At 34.5% G+C, this 25,510-nt stretch overlaps 1 protein-coding gene across 1 annotated transcript in view; it reads left to right on the top strand.

The window, feature by feature from the left end:
- Positions 1–12,696: 12,696 nt before the first annotated feature.
- The window catches only part of FES1A (Fes1A), a 53,245-nt gene continuing 40,431 nt past the window's right edge, over positions 12,697–25,510 (top strand). Inside the window, exon 1 of the mRNA XM_089798112.1 lies at positions 12,697–12,956. Coding sequence (XP_089654238.1) covers positions 12,868–12,956 — 89 coding nt within the window. The 5' untranslated portion in view covers positions 12,697–12,867. The remainder of the gene's footprint in view (positions 12,957–25,510) is intronic.

Raw genomic sequence — 25,510 nt, 5'->3', positions numbered from 1 at the left:
TGGGTTTAGAATATTAAATTTCATATTCATTATGAATTCTAGTTGTACATTTCAATGAATATTACAAGCACCATGATTTATAAAACACAATTCAAATTAATAAATTTTATAAATTTAAAATTTACATGTCGTACTTGAGATGCTACACCTTGTTTGTAGTGCAATTAGGTACCTCCTGAAAAGGAGTACAAGGTAGTCGGATATCATTGTCACCATATGTCAACCCAAAAACTATGGTTGGTGTTGTGGACTATAAAAGCCCCTTTTCTTTCCTTTCCTTACATCAATCTAAAATATGCCGAGATATATAGCCTCCCCTATCTATTCTCAGTAACTATTTATTGAAACAAGTGCCTCAAGACTATATCATTTGACATCTTTTAGATAGATGTTTAAAGATATCTAAGCTAGTTTAAATTTAAAATGAAGATTTCTTTAAAATAATCATATTTTAAGCCTAGTTAAAATAATATACCTCACGTATTACATATATTTATACTTAAATTTTTACAGTTACATAATACTTAGATATCTTTAAACTAAAATATTTTTTTGAAAAAGATTGCTTAAAATAAAACAATATAGAAGAGTAATAAAATTGAATCTTTAACAAAACTTTTTTTTATAGTAAAAATCTTAAAAACTCCTAGAAAAACTATTCATACACTTCATTAGTAAAAATATGACCTATAACACTTTAAATGTATTAATCAATTGTATTATAATTTTTTTTTTACAAATTTTAAATTTCAAATATTTACAATTTTGCTCTAGAAAAAGTGACATTTTTAATAAAATAAAATAAGAAATACATTAAATTGAATTTATTTTTTCATTAAATCCTATCCTTTCCTTTCCTTAACTTAACTAAGAACCGATGATTCAAGGTCACATTTCATCAAAATCATCTCAACTACAATTTCTTATAATAACAAGTGCCTGGCTTGTATTTGCTGCAAATAAATAGTACAAATGAAAAATTATTAGTCATAACTTTGTTGTATTTGAGAAATTATTAAATATGTGCATAATTTTCAATGTTGTGCAAATTGTTTATTCTATTAGTATTAATTAGCATTACTATATAGCTATTGTAAGTAGTATTCATAATTATTAAATTATACAAAACAAAAGTTATATATTTATATTATGCTAAATACTAAGAAGAAATATAGTTTAAATATAAGCATATAGGCCATGCTGTATTTTGAAATACATTAGATTAAATTTTATCTTAAGAATATAAAAGTAAAAAAATTGGATACCAAAAAAAACTAAAAGATAGCTAAATTTAAACCATATAATAAAAATATAAATTAGAGACATTAAATCTTGACTATATCTATTTTCTATTACAATAGATAAAGAATTCTTAATATATGATTATCTTATATTCATGAAACCTATATTTGAATTCTAGTACTAAGAAATATTTTCAATTGGAAAGTATATGCTATTTTTTATCATGATCAAGAATTATGTAAACACCCCTTAAATCTAGATGGCATGACATATCATGAATACAATTTCTTTGTATCTAAGTCCAGGTAAAGATTTAAAAGATATCCTTGGATAACTATTGATGGTCACAAGAAAGTAGGAGGATTAGTAACTCTCAAATAATGTAATATAAAACTAGTAATAAAACATATCTAATGCAAAGTACACCAACCAAAGTGAACAATATTTGAGTAAGGTATCATTGATCAAATATTTTAAAATATATAAATTTTCATAATCCAAGTGGGAATTAAAGGGCTTGAGTGAATATTCGTAATTGGCACAATATAAACCTTGAATATTTCCTTTAAATTAATAATACCTGGTGTGTTAATATATGTGTGTTACTATGATTTAATTTAATAATACCTGGTGTGTGTTCCAATTTCTTTACTTTGAATAACCTAAAAGTGGCAATGGATATATCACAAGGAATCAAATTTTAATTAATATAAGATTTGAAGCATGCTTATTCAAGAGGTACTAAGGTTCTTATTGCTAAGATTCCAAGCTTTTTACAAGTCTCTTTGCACAAAGTGATTAAAGAAAATACCATTTTATATTGTCAATATTTTACATTCATTATGTTGTAATTATAGCTTATTTATTTATTTATTTTATCAAAATCTTGCAAATTTATTTGTTTTCTTAATAAAAGACTATTGCCCACTTTTGTTAATATCAATTAAGTTTTTGTCATAATCTTATATTGACATATGAATAACTTAAAATATATATTACTACTCCAATTCATTACTCTTCTTTGTTAATACTTTGAATAAACAATATTACTGAATAATATTATTCAAATGATACTATTCTTAATTAATAAATAATAAAAATAATAAATGAAGCTAAACATCAGTAATATTTAAAAATTAAATAATATTTTTCTAATATTCATCCTTTTAAAAAGATGGCGAGCAGAAAGCGAATAGCGAAACCAGGGAATAGCAGAATCCCGACAAAAAACCCTAAGCCCATCCATTTGAACAAAGCAATAAAAAACTCAGGGTTTCGTCAGCAAAATTTAGATGGGTTTGGCTCGGCTCCGCGCTTCCCTCATGACCAAAGCAAGGAAGGAACCCTCGAAACTCATAATTCAGAGACGATCCCTACTTCTAATTTCTATTCACCTCTGGCAGAAAGGCAATTGGAGGAGACGAAAATATCGACAGGGAAACCATGTCTTATCCAGAACAAAATCTTCTCTATTACAAGTCTAGACAAGCAAATCAAAATTTTCAACTCTACAAAATACGCCAGGGCAAACCACTACCTGCTTTGCCGAGGGATTGAGGATCCGCCCCTCCCTCATATTACAACTTGGCAATCTCCTTTACTGCCCAACTCCTCTCCAGCCATGTCTCCACCCTACATTCCGTCGCACCGAAGAGCAAAGGATAACCACCATCCTAACCCTAAGTTTTCCTCTCCTATCCTTCAAACCACACCTGACTTTTATGACAGGGTTCTCATCATCAACGATCAAATTAGTGAAGAACAATGGATGGAATGTCAAGAGGTAGGACTATTCGCCTATTGGAATGGCCCTACTTCGAATATTTATAAATTGATCGACTGGCTTGAGGATTACTGTGGCTCCCAGGTATGTATCTCTAAATTTTCTGATAATATGCGCTTCCTTAGCTGTTATGATGACTTAATTAAGAAATATTTTATTAACAGCCCTGAATTATGTTCAAAGGCCATGCGGTTCATTTTTTTGAATGGATCCCTAACTGTAATGAAAATAATCTAGATTTCGCAATACCTTCATGGTATGTTGTTTATTCATTACCTCCAGAATTAAAGAATATCAATACTTTAAAAAAAATGGGCAGATCTATAGGAAATCTAATAGGTGTGGATTTAGCATATGAAACTAGTAATAACATGAAATTTCTAATTAGTGGCAAGGTCAATGACTCTAAGACAAAACAGTTAAAAATTATCACAAACAGATCTAAATACGATTTAGAGTTTATTAAGTATGAAGGGAAAATTTTGGATATCATCAAATTGGATGATGAAAGATATCAATCTTTCAACATGATGGATGTAACAACGAATCTTAGTAAGACCCTTCCTTTACTTGGAAGAAAAAAATAGAAAATGCTCCAAGAAGATCTATCAGATGAGGAATGCTTTATAAGAGCTAGATCAGACTGGCTTGATTCGTCTCCCTTCAAGGAATATCACAAGGAAAAGCAAAGGGCAAAGTGTCACAAAGACAGAGTAAAGAGTTTAAAATATATAGAAGATAACTTCCCTTCTTCGGATAAGAATTTAATTAGCAACAAGGATGAATTCATCCAAGAAACGACTATCAAGGAAATTAATAGCAAGAGCAATCAGCATGTCAATTCTTCCATCAAGCCCAGGTTATTGAGCACCATTGTGGACAACCGGGAAAAAAAGAAGAAAAGAAGGTCAAATAAGAGTAAGAAATACAAAGACAGATCATTAGGGATATCTCGGGGTCAGGAGCATTCTGAAAACATGTTAGATATGCCAGAGGACAATCCCATAGTCCAAAAGAGGATTATAGATTCTGCCCATGAAAAGGGCCCAGAGTGCTTAAAAAGTAATGATCCTAACCCAGTCTTGCAACAAACAGATTCCCCAAAGGATTATCAAGGAAGTCAATTAGAGGAGCTTGAAAATTTGAAGTTTTTCACCACATGCGGGATAAATAGCAATATACAGTTGCATAAGGATCCATCATCCCCACAATCAAATCTGCATTGGGAAACAGACAATAAAGTAGTGTCCCCTAGTAAATCTAAAAAATTTTGGCAGACTCCAGCAGCCATCAGCAGTTCTCCTTTCACTCTAGGCAATAGTCTTCACCAGGAAGACACAGTCAATGTATCAACAGTTGAATCCCCAATCGAGGAATTTCAAGAATTCTTGAACAAGGACTAATTTACAGAACCTGCAAATGTTGAACCAGTTACAGAAGAGATAGAAAATCCGAAATTGGAACAACTTGCTGAGGAACTAGCCCAAGTATTCAGTCCAGACAATATTGAGGAATCCTCAATGAACCGAAAGGAAGAACTCATAAAGAGGGTTATCAAATTAGGAGGGGAAAACTACTCAGGTGAAGATCTTCGAAGAGATATATTAAAAATTCAAAGTGAAGATATAGCTTTAGCACTCTCTTATCAATCAGGGCTAGCTAAACAGATTCTGTCAGAAGTAGAGCTAAAGGACCAGGAACAATCTCAATTAGGAAAAAACGATAGTGTGAAAATAGTGGAAGATAACCTGGATTAGCTAGGTATTTACATGTCTCAAGAAGGACCAAATTTCCAAATTGCAACAAAGTAAAAAGCAAAAGAGGGAGAAAATCTCTAAAGATGCTCAGAGAAGCAGAGGGCCTCAATAAGGAACAACAGAAGATTGACCAAATATTCCACAATGGGAAGGGGAAGTGCCTTCCCGATCAGGTATGAAGATCACGACTTGGAATGCTAGGGGTCTTAACGCCCCTAGCAAAAAAAGGTTATTAAAAAATAATCTAAATGCTATTAACTCTGATATTGTCCTAATTCAAGAATCTAAATTAAACTCTATAGAAATAGATAAGTTAAGTAGGATGCTTGGAGTATGGCGGTCCATGTTTTAGGAATCTTCAGGGGCATCAGGGGGATTAGGAATCCTCTGGGACCCAAGAAAGGTTAGTTTCAGTACCCTCAATAGTTCTTATAATTGGATGAGTGGTAAGGTTCAATGTTTAAAATCAAACCTCAATTTCATTATCATTAATGTGTATGGTTTGATTAATAATACTGAAAAAAAACTAATCTGGGAAGAATTAGGTCAATTTTTGAATAGTTATGATAATGAATTCTTCTTATTAGGAGGAGACTTTAATACCATCCTTAACCTCAATGAAAAAATCGGTGGTATTCAGATGCTATCGCAAGCATCTAAAACATTTAGAGAATGGTGTTCCATTCATAATCTAATTGACATTCCCACTAATAATGGAACTTATACATGGAACAATAGAAGAAAGGACTTTGCCTACATAGCAGAGAAACTTGATAGATTTATGATTAAAGGGGAGCTAGATTCCATCAATCTTGACATTTAGTCCTCAATTTTACCCATAGCTGGTTCAGATCATTTCCCGGTTAAATTTGAATTCATAGAGCCCCTTAAACCAGCCAGAAACCCTTTCAAGTGTGAGAAAATGTGGTTCCTAGATCCAAACTTTCTCAGCAATGTAAGATCCTGGTGGGACCAAGAGAGCTTTACAGGGTCTAAAATGTTTGTCTTCGTCAACAAATTAAAAATGCTTAAAGATAATATCCTTAGGTGGAATAAAGAACATTTTAACAACATTTTCAAAGAAAAATTGGAAATAGAAAACCAACTTAAAAATCTTAACTCGGAAGTGATCAACAAAGGTATGGATAATAAGAGCTATCTCCTCAAAAAAGAACTGCTAGCCAAACAAGAAGATATTCTATCTAAAGAAGAGATATATTGGAGGCAGAAATCAAGAGAAAGATGGTTGGCAGAAGGTGACCGCAATACTAAAATCTTTCATAACTCCACCATATATAATAGAGCAAAGAACAAAATCACAAGGGTCAAAGATCAACAAGGAATCTCAATAGAAAAACCAGGAGAAATCGCGGACATCTTTGTTAGTCATTTCAAAAATTTATTAAATAATCATAAAGGTTCAAATTACTCAGCGCAAACAAGTCTATTGAAAGTCATTCCTAAAATTGTGGATCACCAGGATAACATTAATCTGATCAAACCTATAACCTTAGAAGAAGTTAAGAATGTGGTCTTCAATATGAACCTAGATAAATTCCCGGTTCCTGATGGATTCCAGGCATTCTTTTCCAAAAATGCTAGGACATCATACGTGTTGACCTTTGGAAAGCAATTGAGGCATCCAGAAATGGAGGCTCTCTCCTTGCTGAAATTAATTACTCCTTCATTACTTTGATCCCTAAAAAGTCTGATCCTAATTCTCCAGGAGATTATAGACCAATAGCTTTATGCAACACAGTCTATAAAATTTTCTCCAAAATTATAGCAAACATACTCAAAAAGATCCTCCCTAAGATTATTTCGAAAGAACAAACTGGTTTCATGCCGGGTAGATCCATTCTAGACGGTATCATCACTATTCAAGAAACTATTCACTCTGCAAGGCTCAATAAGGATGCATGTATGCTCATGAAACTAGATATTCAGAAAGCATATGATATGGTAGACTGGAGGTTTTTATGTAAAACATTAGAACCCTTTGGGTTCTCACACCAGTGGATTAATCTAATATTCAAGTTTATTTCAACTCCTAAAATTTTGGTGCTCATCAATGGAACTCCAGAAAGTTTCTTTGATATTTTTAGAGGAATTAGACAAGGGGACCCTCTATCCCCCTCACTGTTCATTATTATGGCGGAAGCATTTGGAAGAGCGGTTCAGGACGCATACTACAATCAGCGGATCTCAGGCATCACAGTCTCTAAAAATTTACCTAATATAACCCACCAACAGTTTGCTGATGACACTATTCTACCTGAGAAAAGTACAATTGCAGAAGCTCGATCTCTTAAAAGCATTATTAACCTATATATGGAAGCCTCGGGATAGAAGGTCAACAATATCAAATCCAAAATTTTCTTTATTAATACCAAGAGAGAAATTGAGGAACAAATTTGTAGGTTCATGGGTTTTAAAAGAGGAACATTCCCCTGCAAATATCTTGGTATAGCTTTAGAAAAAGGTACTAAGTCGGGCAAAGTCTGGGATGATACTCTAGGGAAGTTAGATTCCAAGTTAGGTTCGTGGAAGGACAGATGGCTAACTAAGGCAGGCAAATGTACTAAAATTAGAGTAGTACTATCAGCCATCCCTACCTACCCACTTTTTTGCCTCCCTCTTTCTAAGCAGAATCTTAAGAAATTTGAAACTAAGATGAGAAATTTTCTTTGGAACGATAGGAATGGAGATAACAAGTGGGCTCTCATCAAGTGGAAGCACATCAGTAAACCAAAAGATTTAGGGGGATTAAGGGTTAAGAATCTTCAATGACAAAATGAAGCTTTAGGAGCAAAACTTATTTGGCGTCTCTTCAATGAATTTAATCATAAATGGGAAAAGATACTCTATAATAAATATCTCATCGCAGAGGATCAGCTTTCAATTTTCAGAATTATCTCTCCTCCCAAAGGATCAGAATGTTGGAACTTCATGATCAAATGCCGTAATCTGATTTGTAAATTTATAACCTGGGATGTAGGATCAGGTGATAAAGCCCTTTTCTGGGAGGATTTCTGGGATGGTAATCCTCCTCTCTCTCTCTCTCTCCATTTTGATAAGCCAACCCTAATAAACAAATTAACAACCCTTTGGGGCAATAAGGTTAAAGATTACAAGACTCTGTCAGATAGAGAAGGTTCTCCAAAATGGTCTTGGAAATCACTCAAAGGACTAGGTTTTGAAAAAGAGATAATAGAAAAATTTGATAAGCTATTGGATGGTAGAAAAGTTAAACAAACTAATAGAGAGGATACTCTAATTTGGGTGGCTTCCAATGATGGGCAATATTCGGTCAGCAATGGCTATAGGGCTATTGTCAAAGCTCAACAAACAAAGTTTGTGGATATCCCATCACAACTATGTTGGGATTCCTCTTGTCTCCCAAAAGCTGGCTTCTTTCTTTGGCTAGCCATTCAAAAGAGGATCCTAACTATGGATAGATTACACATCCTTGGTTTTCAGGGTCCCTCTAGGTGTACCCTATGTCACTGCAATATTGAAAATGCTGATCATCTTTTGTTTAACTACTCCTATTCTCAAAGCTATTGGGAATGGCTCAGATGGATGCTGGGCTGGTCTACAACTTTCCCAAAATCATTGACTGAGCTGCTTTTTGGCTGGCCTACGAAAATAGTTAAGGGTGTCTATAGTAAGCTATGGAACATCTCCCCTTCTATCATTATTTGGGAAATCTGGAAAGAAAGGAATCGACGTATATTCCAGAGCTTGGAACTCCAATCGGCAGAGCTCATGATCAAAATTGAAGCTAGTATTGTAGAACTGGTCAACTCCCACTTAAATAAATTTAGGTTAGAAGAAGGTTCCTTTTCAAATTGGGATGGCCTTATGAAAAAACGCTGGCCTAACCTGATCAACCCTCCTCATATCTATATGAAGAAAAATATAGAGGCTAGGAAAATCTGCAAATGGGAACCAGTGCCATTTGGATGGATCAAATTGAATTTCGATGGAGCCGCATGAGGTAACCTGGGTGTAGCAGGTATTGGCTGTATCATAAACAATGAGGTAGGATCTTGGATAGCTAAAAAATCAATGTCTATCCAACCTACCTCAAATAACATAGCAGAACTGGAGGCCCTTCATCAAGGGATTCAGTTATGCCTTAAGCTTAATTTATCCAAAGTTATCATTGAAGGCAACTCTCAAATTATCCTTAACGCTGTTAGAAAAAGATCCACCCCCAACTGGGTCCTAAAATCACATTTAGAAGTGATTCTCTCCCTTTTGGATAAGCTGGAAGATTATAGGATCTATCATATATTCAGGGAAGGTAATACATTGGCGAATAAACTAGCAAATTTAGGAGCAGACAGAGTCAACTCTCTCCTAGTCAATAATAATTCTCTAACTCATTTTAATAATTGATCAATCTGAGTATATTCTTTAGTATGTTTAGTTTAATTATATCGTCCAAGTAGGATATAGCTATCTTCTTATTTAGTGACTTCACTAAATAAGAAGTTCTGGCCTCATCGTCCTTTAATTATATTCTCTCGGTAGATTTTCATGAGTTTTTTCGAGTGTGTGAAGTATATAGTCTGCAAGTTTTAGGTACTTTCCACATCATTATTTTGTAATCCGCAGTTTGTAGTAAGATTGCAATCTTGATTAATGATTTCCCTCTTAGATGACATTATGCGCCTTAAGTACTTAGCTTAGGCCAGCTTTGGTTATTTCATTTAGGTATCCCTCTAGTTTGTGTCTAGAAGTTTCCCTTCGATATCCATAAGAGAACTCCTCTGAGATATCCATCCTCAATTTCTCGGTTTAAACATGGAATCCAACATTTATCTATTCCACACCCATGAAAGTCAAACTATGGCGTTCTGTGGATCGGTGAAACCAGAAAGGTGGAACTGTATATTATATCTGGGGGATGAAATGACGCGTTTTGCTATCTGCAGAGCTCTGGGAGAGGAAGTGTTTGACTATCAATATACCTGGAGGACCAATAGTGACATTATCGAGTCCTTTATCGGATGTTTGGTAAGAGCTAAAGTAGAAGCAAATGACATTGTCAAGCTTTGTTGTGACCTATTTGTCCCGTCATGGAGAAAGGGTCTAGAAGAAGCCGTGTTTAGCATCGATGAAAAATGGAGGATTCCCCTCCTGGAAAGGTATATGAGTCTTCCTGTAGGGCATCCAAACTTAATTACCGCTCCTCGCCGCCAGTCCCTGATCATCCAAGATAACCTAGCCTTCTATAGAGAATGGCCCAAAATGGAGGCCGGTCTACATTTTCTCCTTCGTTGGTGAGGGATCATTTTAGAATAAAACAAAGATTGGCTCCTCGACTATCTTCACCGATTCAACGCCTATATCAAGCCGGGGGTGTCTTTCGACAATCTGGATGATCTCATGTTCAGTACCCCAAATGCAAAGAAATCTAGTAGGGTGAAGCATGACTACGTGTTTCCTCCCAATTTTCGAGTGGAGCATCCAAATGACATGGCATATGTGATCATTGTTTTTTGGAAGGAAGGAAAAGGCCCAGTTAGTTAGATTCAAGTTTTTGGTCATATTTAGCCCTATAGATATCTTTAGCGTGTAGTATGACAACGATTTTGTTATTACGCTTAATATAGCTTAGTTGAGTGTCCTTCGATTTTTAGCAGAAATGTTTAGTCTATAAATCGGTATGTTACATATAAAATGTGGGTCTGTAAATTGGTGATAAGTTCTTTGCTGCAAATGATGTGATAATACATTATGAAATATGATATAAGGTTATTCAGATGAAGTTTTGCGTATTTATTAATCTTAAAATGCTGTTAGGATCCTATCTAAATAGAGATGGATTAAATTCCTTACTTGTGATTCAAGATAATACAGGGCAGTGTGAGGCCCAATGTTCTTTGTTTCTATTTAGTTAATAACTTTCTCAACTGTATATGCGATATTCTATGGTACGAATAATCCATGAAATTCCCAAAAATTATACACTCAGAGCTTTAATAAATGTTTAATAATAGCTTTAGTTTTAGCTATAGTTCGTGACAATTCTTATGAGGATATCATGAACCAAATGGTGATTTGTATTTAGAGATTACATAGATCTGGTACTTGGTAATTTTTTAGCTTCCTCGAAATTGAGTATCGATTTCCATCCTTAGGAAACTCTTCGAATTGCATCCTGGGTGTAGTATCATTGCTTGGAATTCTATGTAATTCAATAGTAAGTAGTAAATCTGCAATATGGGTTGAACTTTGTTTCCCAATCAAGACTAATTTTAAGCCGACCGGTTTTGCTCGACTGATCTTTTGATAAGCCTTTCTCCTCACTTTGGGCACTGGTGCCAACTCCAGTAATGACTGGTTAGCATGTAGCCTCTCATTATGGGCCCTTTAAATCTATTAATTAATTAAGAAAACCTCCTCTATAAGCTTTAGCTGGGCAATCTCATAGAAAAGGCTCTTCTGTGTTATAGTTGGTTAAGTCGGAATTTTCTTTGAGTTTAGTAATGATTTTAGTAAAGCAATCATGGCTCAGGACTCCTTTCTTAAACTTTTTATGATGTGGAATTTGGCTCATATTGTTGATGATTATGAATACATTCAGATTTTTTCATTATGGTCTAGCAGAGTTAACTGCTATTCCTCTTATAGTTTAGTTCGCTACCTTTGTTTCTCTTCTTTCCTTCTTAACTATTTTCAGTCAGTGTATATGTTTTAGCTCTCTATGTTGGTAGGTATCTATGTGTTTTGCTTTTTCTCATTAACGACTAACTCTTTGTTCAAATATCTAGCATAAAAAATGGTTGAATGCAGGAAGTAAAATGAGAGATTATAATCAATCCCTTGATCGCTATCCTAGCATCACTCGGTAGAAATTATGGATTTCTTAAGTTGTAAATTATCAGGGGTGTCCCCTAGATTACATTTAATTATTAGGAAAACAATTTCACTGGGGTATGCCCCTTTTAAAGTTGTAATAATTTAGGACATTTGTCCTAGGCAAGACCGGAGGTTTTCTTCTCCATTCTTTCCTACTAGTGCCCGTTTGAACGGAGATATGCTTTGTAATTACTTTTAAATTAATAATATAGATCAAGGCCTTGGCCGTTTACCGATCCAAAAAAAAAAAAAAAAATTAAAAATTAAATAATATTAATATAGAAGTCAATCACTAATATAATGTATAATATAATTTAATTATAATTTTAATATTTTCATAATATTTGAGATGTTAAAATTTGTTATATTCAATTTATAATCTTTTAAATTAATTATTCTATTTTTATAAATTGTTAGCATTTAAAGTATTCCTATTTTAAAAATGTATTACAATATGTTTGATCTATTTCATATTTTCATGTACGCTTCCTCAAAATCCGCCCTATAACACCCCAAAGGTATGAGCCAATAAAATTGAAGTAAAATAATTTTACGAATTTTAAAAATTAAAAATCTCTCATATATACATTAGAAAAATTTAAAAAGAAACTTAAAAATAAAAATACTAAAATATAATTGGTTGAAATAAATAAAATTAATCGCAACTTAAGTAGAACTAATTACAATAGTATATTACCTACGACAAATACAATAAAGAATTAGAGGCACTCATAAAAAAATCAATTCGTAGTAATAGTATTGTTTAAGAGTGTGAATAACTTCTCATAGTCACATTGGAACCTCTTAATGGATTTATGAGGTATGACCACTTCTAGAATGATCTCATTTATAAGAAAATTAATCTTTTCCTAACTCACATGTATCCAAAATATAAACTCCTCAAACAGGATAAACTAGGAAAATACCCTCCACGAACAAATTAAAAAACAGAAAAAATACAAAAAAAACCAACGTCAGTAGAATACTCCAGAAAATGGTTAAATAAAAATATATAAACATCCAGGGTTCACTAGAAACCTTATCTCTCAGAAATAGTGAAGGGAAGATAAATTCGACCGCCATCTATCGTGCTTTTGCAAATTGTAGCGTATATAAACACAGTTCTGAAACCTGCGAGAGCGATTATCTCAGAGAAAAAGGTTGTGAGTTCGAATCGAATCGAATCCGTTGGAAATTTGACAGACAAAAAGAATGGCAGGATCTGACGGGCCTAATTGGGATGGTCTACTCAAATGGAGTCTTTCTCATGCCGATGGCACCTCTTCCTCTCGTCAGTTGAGGTTGGTTTTTATTCTCTCCTTTATTTAGAACTTATGAAGGCTATTTGCTGTTTAGCTCTTTCACGTTCGATGAAAAAACAATTCACTTGGCTGAGTTGCCTTTCAGGCGCTAGTGAATACAATATTTTCTGTTCTCTATTTGTAAAGATTTGTTTTAATTACTTGAAAATTTCTGTTTTCTTTCGTGTCATTGTACTTGTAAATATAGGGTAATAATATGAAAGGTTTTCCGAGAGAGAGAGGATAGATACACTGCCGATAAATTCAAGTAGAAGGAATAATTTAGAGTGTGATTTAACGAGTAACAGCCTGGGAAAACATGTGCGCCTGCACGTTGATAATCTCTTTAACAACCAAGCAGTCAAATAAAATGTTAAAAGCTAAGTTTGTGTTTTAGGTCACAGCCAAGCAAGATCCGATTTTGTAATATGAGGTCATCGTTGTGGAAGTCTTTGAGGGAATTTATATGTGTTGTTCAATATTGTAATGCTGTGTACAAACCTGATAACTAAGCTCAGGTGTAAATCCTACCTTGTCGATTAACCAACGCCTCCAGTAGCATATCATGTCCGATAGAACAGGAATTATATCTTGCCTTTGCCGATTGTTTCCTTTGATTCGTTTATGAACTTCTAGAGCATTTATTAGATCCTGAAGGTCGAAGTTGTACTTGTCTAGGATATTTGCTATAAACATGTAAGTAATACACATCGAAGTCGGAAATTGTTGCGGCAATCAGACATCAAATTGGATATTAACTAAAGCTCTAAATTTATATCTGTTTTTGTTGTTCATTGATCCAAACCGTTGTCACCAGAAAACTCAGGTCAAGAGACAAGGACCCCCTTTACCTGTACTCGTATCACCCAGTGATTGTAATTAAGTGCAATATTTGTCTTAGTTACACTCCTGTAAGCTATTTCAAAACTTTGTTTCCATCCACATACGCTATTCGGCATCGTTACTTCAGTATAGCCAAATCTTATAGTGGAAGAGTACTATAGATCTAGATAATGGTATATAAATGTCACCTGTTTTTTTGGTGTATAACTGTGGAGTTTGTTAAACTCTGGGCTTGATGATACAGCCTCTCAAACACATACAAAGAGAGAGAAATGAAAAAGCTAGCTGCCAAAAACTGATTGCTATACTCTCCTCTTTTGGTATAGGTAAAACTGATGTACAAGAATAAGGGTGTATTGGTTGTCAGGTTCAAACATGATACAGCTATGATATGGATACCATATTTGGATGATCCATTTCTGGCTGTATCTGATATGTCTGGATACGGTTCCATACCATTTGAAATTGTATCAGTTTGGGAAAAGAGAATTTTAAATAAATAAAAAAATCTATTCCTTAGAGTCTGCAGTCTTTGTGTGCGTGGAGCTTCTCAAATAAACTCACATGTTGGTAGTTTAATTTTGTCCAACTGATGTAGATTACGGGTAGTGATTCAAGGTTTCTTCTTTTGTATTGCTTCACAGTTTCCTGTTTGGGCTGATAAAAACCAGCTTCAGCTTCTTTCTTATATGTGTTGCCTTTTGCTCTTTGTCTCCTTGTGGAGCAGGTATTTCTGAGAAATGTCTATATTAAAATGAGTTTTTGAACTTGAAAAGGAAATCATCATACATGAACAATGGTTTTTAAATTTTTTGTAGCATACTCTAATCTACAATTACGTTCTGGCTTAGAGTGGGCCTTGATTGATTCAAATACTATAGCTCTCATCTCGTAGATGAGAACCTTCAGTATGCTTTATGTTTTCCATTCTTTTACATGAACAATGTTTTTTAAAATTTCGTGTAGCATAACATAATCTACTTGTATCTTTTGGCTCGGAGTTGGCCTTGATTGCTTCAAAACCATAGCACTGACCTCCTTGAGAAGCTTCGGTATGCTTGTTTGTTTATTCCATTTACAATATGCTTGCATATGCTCAGAGGCCACTTTGTTTTTTGCATTCTACATTTACCGCATGTTTACTAGCACAACAGACCAGGTTTTCAAGATGAGGCTCTTTTCTTTAAGTTTTAATCAAGCGGCAAATTTAAAGATTCATCTTACAGGTGTGTAGAATCAAGAAGCTTTATCCAATGAAGCTGCCTTCAAGAGCCTTATGAGTTCTCTGCCTTCTAGGAAAATTTTAGCTTTTACTATAGATTCACAGTTATGTAGCAGCAGTTGCTGTAAAGGATCTATTTCAAACTTTTAAGTATGCCATATGCTGGCTGCACTTTGTTCTGGGGGATTTTAGACATGTTTGATCAGTCATCAGACATCTATTTCAAAGTTGAGTTATATTCTGTTGGGAGGTTGGTGCCTCCATCCCCTCTAGGTGAAGGTACCGAAGGTACCGTTCAGCATAGACTGATGGATTTGTGACATGTGCTTAAGTGCCTCCTGTAAATCGTTGTCTCTGACTGTTGTGATGTTCATTGATAGCTCAAGCTTTTTGTGTAATGGCAGTGCTGATTCCAACAAGTGGTATCAGAGTGCTGGGTTATGGGTTCAAATCCCTGGGATCATGCTGAGGGGGATTGTTGGGAGGTTGGTGCCTCCATCCTTTCTGGGTGAAGGTACTGTTCAGCATAGACCAATGGATTTGTGACATGTGCTTAACTGCCTTCTGTGGATCCTTGTCTCTGGCTGTTATGACTTTCATTGATAGCTTGAGCTTTTGGTGTAATAGGAGCTTCGAGTCCAACATATGCTTTTTCAATGGTTACTTCTCCTCTGTTCTTGTACAATCCACATAAAGACTAGTCAGAGAAATGTCTGCAAGGCTCATGAAAATAAGGATGAAGACTCAGGACAGCTTTTTGTTATTCTATTTAGCATGTTGCAAATGCATGGAGAAAGTTGTTCCACGACAAAATTAGCAAGATTTTGAAGATTACTTTGTTTTGCCCAGTCTTTCAAATCTGAGAGGATTGGATAAAACACCAAATGTTGTAATTCAAGGTCTTGCAAGCATTTTTGTTTTGAAGCAGTTTCTATTATTTGTGTAACTATTTGATAGGCTTTCATGCCTAGCCTTAAAATATGTGTTCCCTTCTTGTACTATAGGAATGATTGCTGGAGAGCATTTGGATGGGATAATATTCCAATCTTTCTTGTGTATTTGATTAATCATATTTTGTAGTTGAATACATAATACAGCTGAATCCTGAGGCTTAGTGAATATTTTCTGGCTTACGAGTGATAGAACCTTTTTCTCTATCACTTTGCTGTCCTCCTGTTTACAAAGTACATTCTAATAATTTTGAATGAATTATAAAGACATCTTTGATAGTCTTCTAGGATGGAGAGATAATATGCTGAAATATCCTTAGTTACCGGATTCGTGCCCTAGAGGCCGGATCCGGATTCGGGTCCGATCCGGATCCAGATTCGTGCCTGGATTCGTGCAGATCCGGGCAGGATCCTTGTTTTACACAGTGGATTCGTCCGGATTCATGGCCCACGAATCCTGACGAATCCACTGTGTAAAACAAGGATCCTGCCCGGATCTGCATGAATCCAGGCACAAATCCTCAAGGATTGACAGGTTTAAGTGAGTCTAAGTTATTTAATATGACTTTTTTAAATATATATTTTTGCTTTCTAGTGCTAAAATGACCTTTTTATGCATTATATATACTAATAAATGAGAGAAAAAAAAAAAAAAAAAAAAAAAAATATATATATATATATATATATATATATATCTGAAAGGTTGACAAGTGCTCATTGAAGGATTTTTTTCAAGGTATGATTGGTATAACTATACCTTGTAGGATTATCGTTATCACTTCTATAATTGACAACCCTTTTAAAACGTTGGTAATGATGAAATAGCAATATATGTAGTTAAATTATTTCAGGTTTGAGTTCAGAAAAATGGAGTTCAAAGGAAACTTCATAATGGTTGCATTAATTTGGCTATTTTTAAATATATTTAATACTTCTGAAAAGGGAATCTGATTATGAGTAAATTTCTGGAGGGCAAAAATATCAACCATATTGTTTTAAAGAACTTTTAGAAATCTTTCATTAGGTTACTATATTGCCACAATTCATATTAATGAAGAGTAAATTGTATGTTTTGATATCTAATCTTAGAATAGAATTCGTTATTACCTCCTATGGTTATATTGTGAAATGAGAATGCTCAACAACTAAAATTTCTATAGACCTTGAAATTTTACTTGGAAGGTCAACAACTACACTGCAAGATGACTAAATATAGGCTGGACTTGTGAGAAATGTCGTTAGATATGGTTATAAGGTAATTAAAATGTTTTCAGAATAAATTATGAAAGTCAAATCTTGTCATTTTAACACTATTTAATTACTAATCTTTGGTTTTTTTCCTTGATTCTTTTCTCTTTTGAAGAAATTGATCTTAAATTATTCAATACAAGAAATATCAAAAACCCGCCTAGAAAGGAATGAAAACATCCTGGTCTGCATCACTTTCAGTTTCTGGGTTCTCGTCCATACTTGATATGTTTAAGATATGACTTCCCTCCAGGTTTTGAATTCTTTTTTGCTACACTTGATAATTTAGAGACACTACTTTTACATGATATGAGGGAACATGAAAACTTTCATAGTTAGGGTCTTTTTGATGCTTATTTTCTTGTCTGAACAATAGGAAGAATGATTCGTAAATAGGTTGAATGCTCCAATAATTGACTTCTCCACTTGATCATTAAATACTTCAATCAATGTAAGATGGAGCTACTCACTTTGCTAGAAATAAAAGTGAGGTATGGTAAAAGAGAGTAAGCAACTTATGAAAATGAAGAAAAACACAAGATTGACCTAGATTTTGGAGTTCTCAATGGACATCTTGTTCAATGAATTGACAATCAAACATCTATAATAGCAAAAAGATACCACTCTTAAGACCTTCCAATTGTATTGATTATAAGCTTACTGATAAGATAACCATCAAGAACGGGCACTCTCTTCCGTGGTGACTTGTATCTAGTTTAAAGTATTTTGTGAACTTAGATTTGAAATATGACTATTATCTAGTAAGAAGCAACTTGTTTATGTGGATATGAACATTCAAAACAAGGGTGGCATTGATGGCTTGCACTTATTTTTGGTTGTTTAATACCCTTATTATTTTTCGTGAGGGATTGAAACAAATGAATGATATATTGGTTACAAGAAAAAACTATAATGAGCATCTAATGCACTTGAAATAAATTTTGCAAGTTTTGAAGGATAATAAGATGCTGCTTAAGGGGAAGGAATGTGCTCATGCACCACAATCACTTGACTCTTCAGGGCACATGATTGGAGATAAAGTGCTTGAAACATTAATTTGGCTTAAGTGGAAATTATTTTGAAGTGGTCCAAGTCTTCCAATGTGACTGAAATAGGGAGCTTTATAATGGCTCAAACCTTTTGTTCCAATAATGGCAAAGTGCAAGTCCTGTACTTCATGTAGAAATCAGCAAAATGCATGTATTAAATTGATGCAAAGATGAGGAATGCTTATACACTAAATCACTTGACTCCTCAGGGCACATGATTGGAGGTAAAGTGCTTGAAACATTAATTTGGCTTAAGTGGAAAGTATTTTGAATTGGTCCAATGTGACTGAAATAGGGAGCTTTACAATGGCTCAAAACTTGTGTTCCAATAATGGCAAAGTGCATGTCCTGTACTTCATGTAGAAATCAGCAAAATGCATGTATTGAATTGATGCAAAGATGAGGAATGCATTGCTTGTCATTAGTTAATTTGAAGCAGGTACCATTTGAAGTGGCAGTGGAGGGTGGTGCCTATGCTTTGGGCATTGCCCTATTGCAAATAGTTTATTTGTTTGATATTATTTAGAGCTTTTCATATGGCAATCCTGGATAAATGTGTATATGATAAGGTATTGGATTCTCGTGTTCAAAACAATTAATAAATAGAAGCACTATTCTATGGTGAAAGAAACCATCAACCACATGGGTACGGACCCTTTTGTAGCCTGAGAAATTTACAGTACACATTGAAATATAATTGGATGTGTTTCCAAGTAAATTTGGTTGTCAAATATTAAAAATAACAATAAGCAGGTTATTTTATTTAAGGTCCAGGTTATCTTTGCTATAATCATTTTTAAAACCCCCAAAAAATGCCAAAAATGTGAAAAAATTGTTGCAAAAATCAGCAAAACTCTAGAAAAACTTGCAAAATTGCCAAATATGTCAATAATAGGGTTGATTCCAAGATGAAATCAAAGTCAATGCAGAATCAGCATGGAAACAATTTGTTATTTTGGCCCTTAGTTTTCTTTCTGACCTCAGGGAAACCCTAAACAGAGGAACCTCAATTATCTGCATGTGAGAAGCAGCTGATGGATTTGCTTTAAATTGTGGCTCTGCTACAACCCAAGCAGCTAATGGATTTGCTTTAAATCGCGGCTTCAATATGACCCAAGCTCATTTCATGCCCCACCTCATGGATTTTGATGTGACCAAGTATATAATTAATATGTCACAAATTTTAAAGGCATTATTATTATAGATGGCACTTCGATGGGGAAAGAACAGGTTCCTATAATTATAATTAATATTATAAAGTACTCAAATTAAAATTATTATTGACTATTAACATGTATTTATAGTCCAATAATAAATTATAAATAAAAATTAATGAAATTTATAGTGTGTATATCTAATTTTTAATATATAATTAATAGCTTTTAATTTTTAATATATATTCTACCTTATATAAAGGGGCAGTTGTGGAATCTGATTTGATAAGCTTTCTCAAATGTTGAACTACCCCTTTAAAACTCTTTGCCTCAACTTCAAAATGGCTTCCACTTTTATAAATTCCTAGTACTAGCTACCTTGCTGTCTGATAAATTTTGATCTCAGTTTCTTCATAGACTTGGCTAATATCTGATCTCATACTTAGATAATTATTTGATGAGCGACCTTTTCAAAAGCTTGATCAATTTTGATCTCTGTTACTTCATAGGCTAGCTTATATCTGATCTCAGATATAGACAACTATTTGGTAACTGCCCTCAAGTTAACTGAATATTTACCTATATGACTATAAATAACAAAGTCTAAATTCGACAATTCATTATGATCTCAAACTTAGGCAACTATCTGGTGACTTTAAAAAAATTTAACTTAATATTTACCTATGTAATCAGGAATTTGAATGTAAACAATAAAAAAATTTATTTTCTACAATTCATTGGTTAAACTCTATTTATTTGCTCTCTATATTTCCATGATATGCTAATGCCCTTAAAGATTAAAAACAAATAGTTTTATCTTTTCCTTACAAGCTTTTAAGCTCATTTGAATTTCCAATAAAAAAAAAAAAACTTTTACTTTTGGTTTGTCGTTTTTCCCCAAACAATGTTTTCTGCTAGTCGTTATAGAATACTGGTTTCACCTGATGGATGTTGTTATTCCAGCCAATAAGATCTTCAAAGGAAGTCATGCAACAATGTTGCTTTTCACTAACATACAGGTACATTTTGGTGCACCGAGTTTTATCATTTTACATAGGCATCAGTGATCTGTTGGAAGTTTGGATCCACATCAAGTTCGATGTATATACTAGGTTGTAGATATCAGCTTCCTTTCTTGCTTCAATAGATGAATAAATGGAAGTGGTCGATACAACTCTTGAAGGGGTATAACAGGAGACATTCTAAGACATGGCTTAAAGTTTGGCATAACTAATATAATATTTTTAACAATAGGCCAGTTAATCTTTCAACCAAAAAATCTCCTTTTGCAACATACTTTTGAACTTTTTTTTTGATGTTGGGACATCCATTTAGAGAAAGAAGTGGATAAAAAATCTGCATAGCTGACAAATTCGTTCAAAGGATACAGAGATGCAACTCCAAGTGAAATAGATTTTAAGAGTGTCAAGCTATGTATAAAGCAAGGCAACAAAGAGTTGAGCACAGACCCATCTTGGGGATGGATTAAAAACAAAACTAAATCAAATAAAATAAATGAAAAAATGCTAGATACGGTAAAGAATTAAAATTTAAAACCCCCTGGATATGGTCTGTTTGAGAGTTTTGAACAAGTAGATGCTAATGGTTTTGATTGGAGCTGCCTACATTTGTGGAGTTTTTTTTATGGTGAATGCCGACATCCATTTGAGCTTTATATGGTAGACGATGAAGCAAATTAATGCTTTTGATTGAAGAGTTTCCTCTTAATTCTCAGCAAGAGTCAATGCTAGATGATGAAACAGTTTTGTTGCCTTCCATTGAAGACTCTTCTTTTGACGTTTATGAAGAGCTGGCAAAGATATTATTTTGCAAGAGTGGGGAGAACATAAAGGAGAAGAGAGCAACTAAATTGATAAGTGGTTTTGAAGGGACTGTTGTCAAGCAACTGCAAGAGGTATATGTAAGTCTTGGGTGAATTGTTCCTTTATCTCATTATTTAATAAGCTTTTGGGGGCTTCTAATACAACACAAAATGGAACATTGTGTAAAGAGAAACATTTCTTTGAGTTCATAAGGGAGGCTTCCTTTCACAAAGAGTTAAGAAATGATGTATATGATTTATTCTTATTCCGAGAATTGGAAAATAAGACTTAGAACTAGTACTAGCAAAAGCATTAATAAAAACTAAAACAAACCTATCTTATTTTCGCACAGGCTAGGGCACAATGTAATTTGACATTTTTGTACAAAACACAAGGTTTTATAATTTTGCCTAATGTGGACAACTAACACCTTTGTAAAGGCAGTAATAAAAAAACAGAGACTGACAGAAGTATTAAATTGATTTGAACACATGACACCGAAATTTGTATTAAATTGATTTGAGCAATTGACACGGAAATGAGTAAAAAGAATCAAAGAAGTAGTACAAGCTTTCAATCACTTACTTTATGGAATCCTGCTGGGTAAAACCTACAATTCAACAAAGCACTTTATTTACCTAATCACTCATACACAAGGTTATACACAAGACTTCAAATATCAAAATTTTAGTAGTAAGTTTTAATCCTTTAGTTGGTGTGCTTGTTGATGTTGTTTGGGAAAAACCTATTAAAGGCTGGTGGAAATGTAATTCTGATGGTGCTTTGAAAGGTTACCCTGGACCTTCAAAAGCAAGATTTATCATTCGAGATTCAAATGGTGATCTTTTTGCTTGCTGCAGGAAAGGATGGAACTAAAAATGCTGCTGAAGTAGAAGCAACTTTATTAACAATACGAGTATCAAACAAGTTATGTTTTAGGAAACTACGCGTGGAAGGTGATTCACAAATAATTGTTAATGCAATTATTAAAGGTAACTTGGATGCATGACACCTGAAAAATTACATTAACCCAATTATTGCAGAAGTAACCTCATTAGAGGTCTTCAAATTAACACATGTAAGAAGGTAGGGCAATAAAGTAGCTGACACATTGTCAAATTGGGCCTCAACTCTCAACATGCATGAAATCCTACTCTAGGATTTCCAAGACTTAAGGATGTACGTGGGAAATTCTCTGTAATAGCTAAAATTCCTTTTTGCTACATACAACTGCAGCCAATTAATGTGGTGTGTAGGTGACGACGAAGATGTAGTGGGAGTAGAATGTGATGTTTGCTGTGATTGCCAAGTAATCACTAACTACCAAATTGATTATGATGAGAAATGTTTGGTTTGTGTGCCAGGAACAAATTTGGTGAGTTTTCTTCGCCAAGTGTAAGAGATGGAATTCTTGTTTACTCTCACTTGCAGTAAGTAGCATAACCCATTTTATGGGCATAGCAAGAAATTAAGGGTGGACAATGTTTAATTTCGTGGATAACAAGCTCACGGAGAGCATCTCAATTCTATTGGGGTAAATGTTCCACCAAGTTGAGAAACGCCATAGGACTAGCACTGACATCTACTCCATTATTATGGCCTCGACATTGCAGCCTGCGAATACAAAGCCATCTTCAAGCTGATTATGGAAACAAATTTTTCCCATGAGGCCTAGGAAGTTTTGAGGAGATTTTAGCAAAATCTATTCCTAGACTAGGAATTAATCTGGGAGACAAACAAAGCTGCCTTTCAAAAATTTAGGGCATAAAGTATACGCCCTTTGTGTGGCTTTTTGATGAAAGGCTCAGAAACATATAGTTTAGAGAGGCTAGGAAAGGTTGGTTGGTTGTGAAATTGATGGTTATAACCCATTTCCTCGATGAAGACATTGAAAGAATGAAATGTAATGTTGGGTCGACTAAAGAGGATGAAGCCAAACTCCAGGAGAAACTCAAACAAAGGAAGGAGGCTAGTAATGGTGACGAGGATTTCCCAGAAACAAGTATCAATGATCTGTTGTGGGAATGATGTTGAGAACATGTGTCTCAACCTTGCAATCTTTTTTTGAAAAATTCCAGAATTTGTTTGTGGAAGTTTTCCACTTGTTTATATCTTGGAAAAGAGTGTATAAAATACCAAAAGGTGCCCTGTCCATAGTAGAATATAGGAGGGCCATTTTTAGAGCATAGTTAGCTTGTTTTATGACTTTTATGGGGGTCTAAACTAAGAGACAAAATTGTGGACGGGATTACTATTTTAACCTGGTTGTTTTTCCATATTGGAAATGTAAATGTCAAAAATAGGTAACATGTGGCATGGTAGTTTTGCCCATGGTTTTGTAAAACCACAAGTGGTTTCCAGGTTGTAAAATTGCTATAAAAGGAGGGCTTGGGGAGGTGTTTGTGTAATTGAGTTCAATTTGCAAGGTTGGTGCTAAAAGGAGTCTCTTCGAGTTTGAGTTGTGGTGATGCGCTCCTGTGAGAACTTGTATTGCAAGTGTATTGTAATCATTTTGGTTTGATAATACATTGTGCGGTTATTGGAGGGTGGGGTTTTTCTCTCGGAAGGGTTTCCCCACGGTAATCACTGTGTTATATGTTCATTGTTATTTTGATTATGTTATTATGCATTTCTTGAGATCTCTGCAATAGTTAGTTGAATTTGCATAATTGTCCTCTCAAAGATTAGTGTAGGAAGCAATTCTGTGCACCTTTGCTTCCTTACAAGTGGTATCAAAGCCTGGCCAGTTTTGGTTCTCTTTGTTGTGTATACGGTTTTTTGAGCTAATCAAGGTTTGAGTGGGAGCTTGTGAAGAATATTTCATTTTTGTGTTGTAGGATTGAAAAGATGGCAAGCATGTTAGGGAGAATTGATGTTGAAAAGTTTTTTGGCACAAACTTTGAGGTGTGGAAGCTGAAGATGGAAGATCTATTGATTGGTCGGGATCAATGGGATGCGATTGATGAGAAAAAGTTGAGGCCCATAGATTTGACTTTAGCCGCACAATATGATGTGACAGACAGAAAAGCGAAAGGTCTCATTAGATTGTGTCTTGCAGACTTGATTCTGATTAATGTCCATGAAGAACCTACCGTGAAGAAGCTTTGGAAAAAGCTTAAGTGAGTCTATCAAGCGAAATCACTTGTGAACAAGATTTTCTTGAGGAAGAAGTTGTATTCCTTGAGAATGGAAGAAGGTGGACAAACTTTTGAGCATCTAGAAAGCTTTAATATGTTGGTGACTCAGTTGACCTCAGTAGGGGTTCTAATGGATGAAGAAGAAAGGTGTCAAATCTTGCTATGTTCGTTGCCAGACTCATGGGATAGTCTTGTGATGGCTATAGGGAGCACTTTAGTTGTCTTGAAGATGGAGGACGTTGTTGGTTCTCTACTTTCTGAGGAGATGAGAAGGAAGGTCTCTTTGAATGCCAAAGAGGCTTTGAGTGTTCGTGGAAGACCAAAAGAAAGAGGCAAGAATGAAAAGCAGCATGGTCATTCTAAGTCCAAAAATAAGGGGAGATCAAAATCTTCTAGTAAGTCCAAGGCAATCCGTTGGAATTGTGGCAAACCTGGACACTTCCGAAAGGATTGCAAAGAGGAGAAGAAAAAGAAGAAGAAGAAGAAGCAAGATTCTGATTCTAAGACTGAGAAGGAAGATGGAGATGCTTTCATCGCAGCCTTGGCCACTCATGGAGGTGAAAATGCATGGTTAATAGACTCAGGTGCATCTTTCCACATGACTCCTAATAGAAACTGGTTTAGTAAGTATGAAAATTTTGATGCTGGTAAGGTGTATTTGGGTGATAACTCAGTACTTGATATTGCTGGTCGTGGAAGTATTCGTGTGAAATTTTCTGATGGTAGAATTAGAAGATTTGATGGTGTCTTGCATATCCGTGGACTAGCAAGTTATCCATTAGTAAGCTAATAGATGCGAGTGTGCATGTACATTTTTTTGAAGTAGGTGTAAAAATGGTGAGAGATGCTATGGTAATAGCAAGAGGAAGTAGATTGTATACATTGTACTAGCTTGATGCACACACAGTCGAGTGCAATAGTGCTTCTGATAAGATTGGGAAAAAGACTACTCAGTTGGAGAAGGAGAAGATTTCTCTTTCAACAGATGGTCGTGGTTTTTGGGTACCCAAGGGTGCTCTGTCTCCCTGTTAGTAAACAGTTTTTCTCATGAATGTTCATATGTAAAAACGGAGAAAAGGAATGTAAACTAACAAATGAATTCCTATAGAAGAGACTCAGGAATTCTCT

The sequence above is a fragment of the Cupressus sempervirens genome, chromosome 8 (genome assembly GCF_028749045.1).
Source record: "Cupressus sempervirens isolate cs-2001-9-10 chromosome 8, ASM2874904v1, whole genome shotgun sequence".
NCBI classification, from domain to species: domain Eukaryota; kingdom Viridiplantae; phylum Streptophyta; class Pinopsida; order Cupressales; family Cupressaceae; genus Cupressus; species Cupressus sempervirens.
This window is presented reverse-complemented; position numbering and strand designations above follow the sequence as displayed.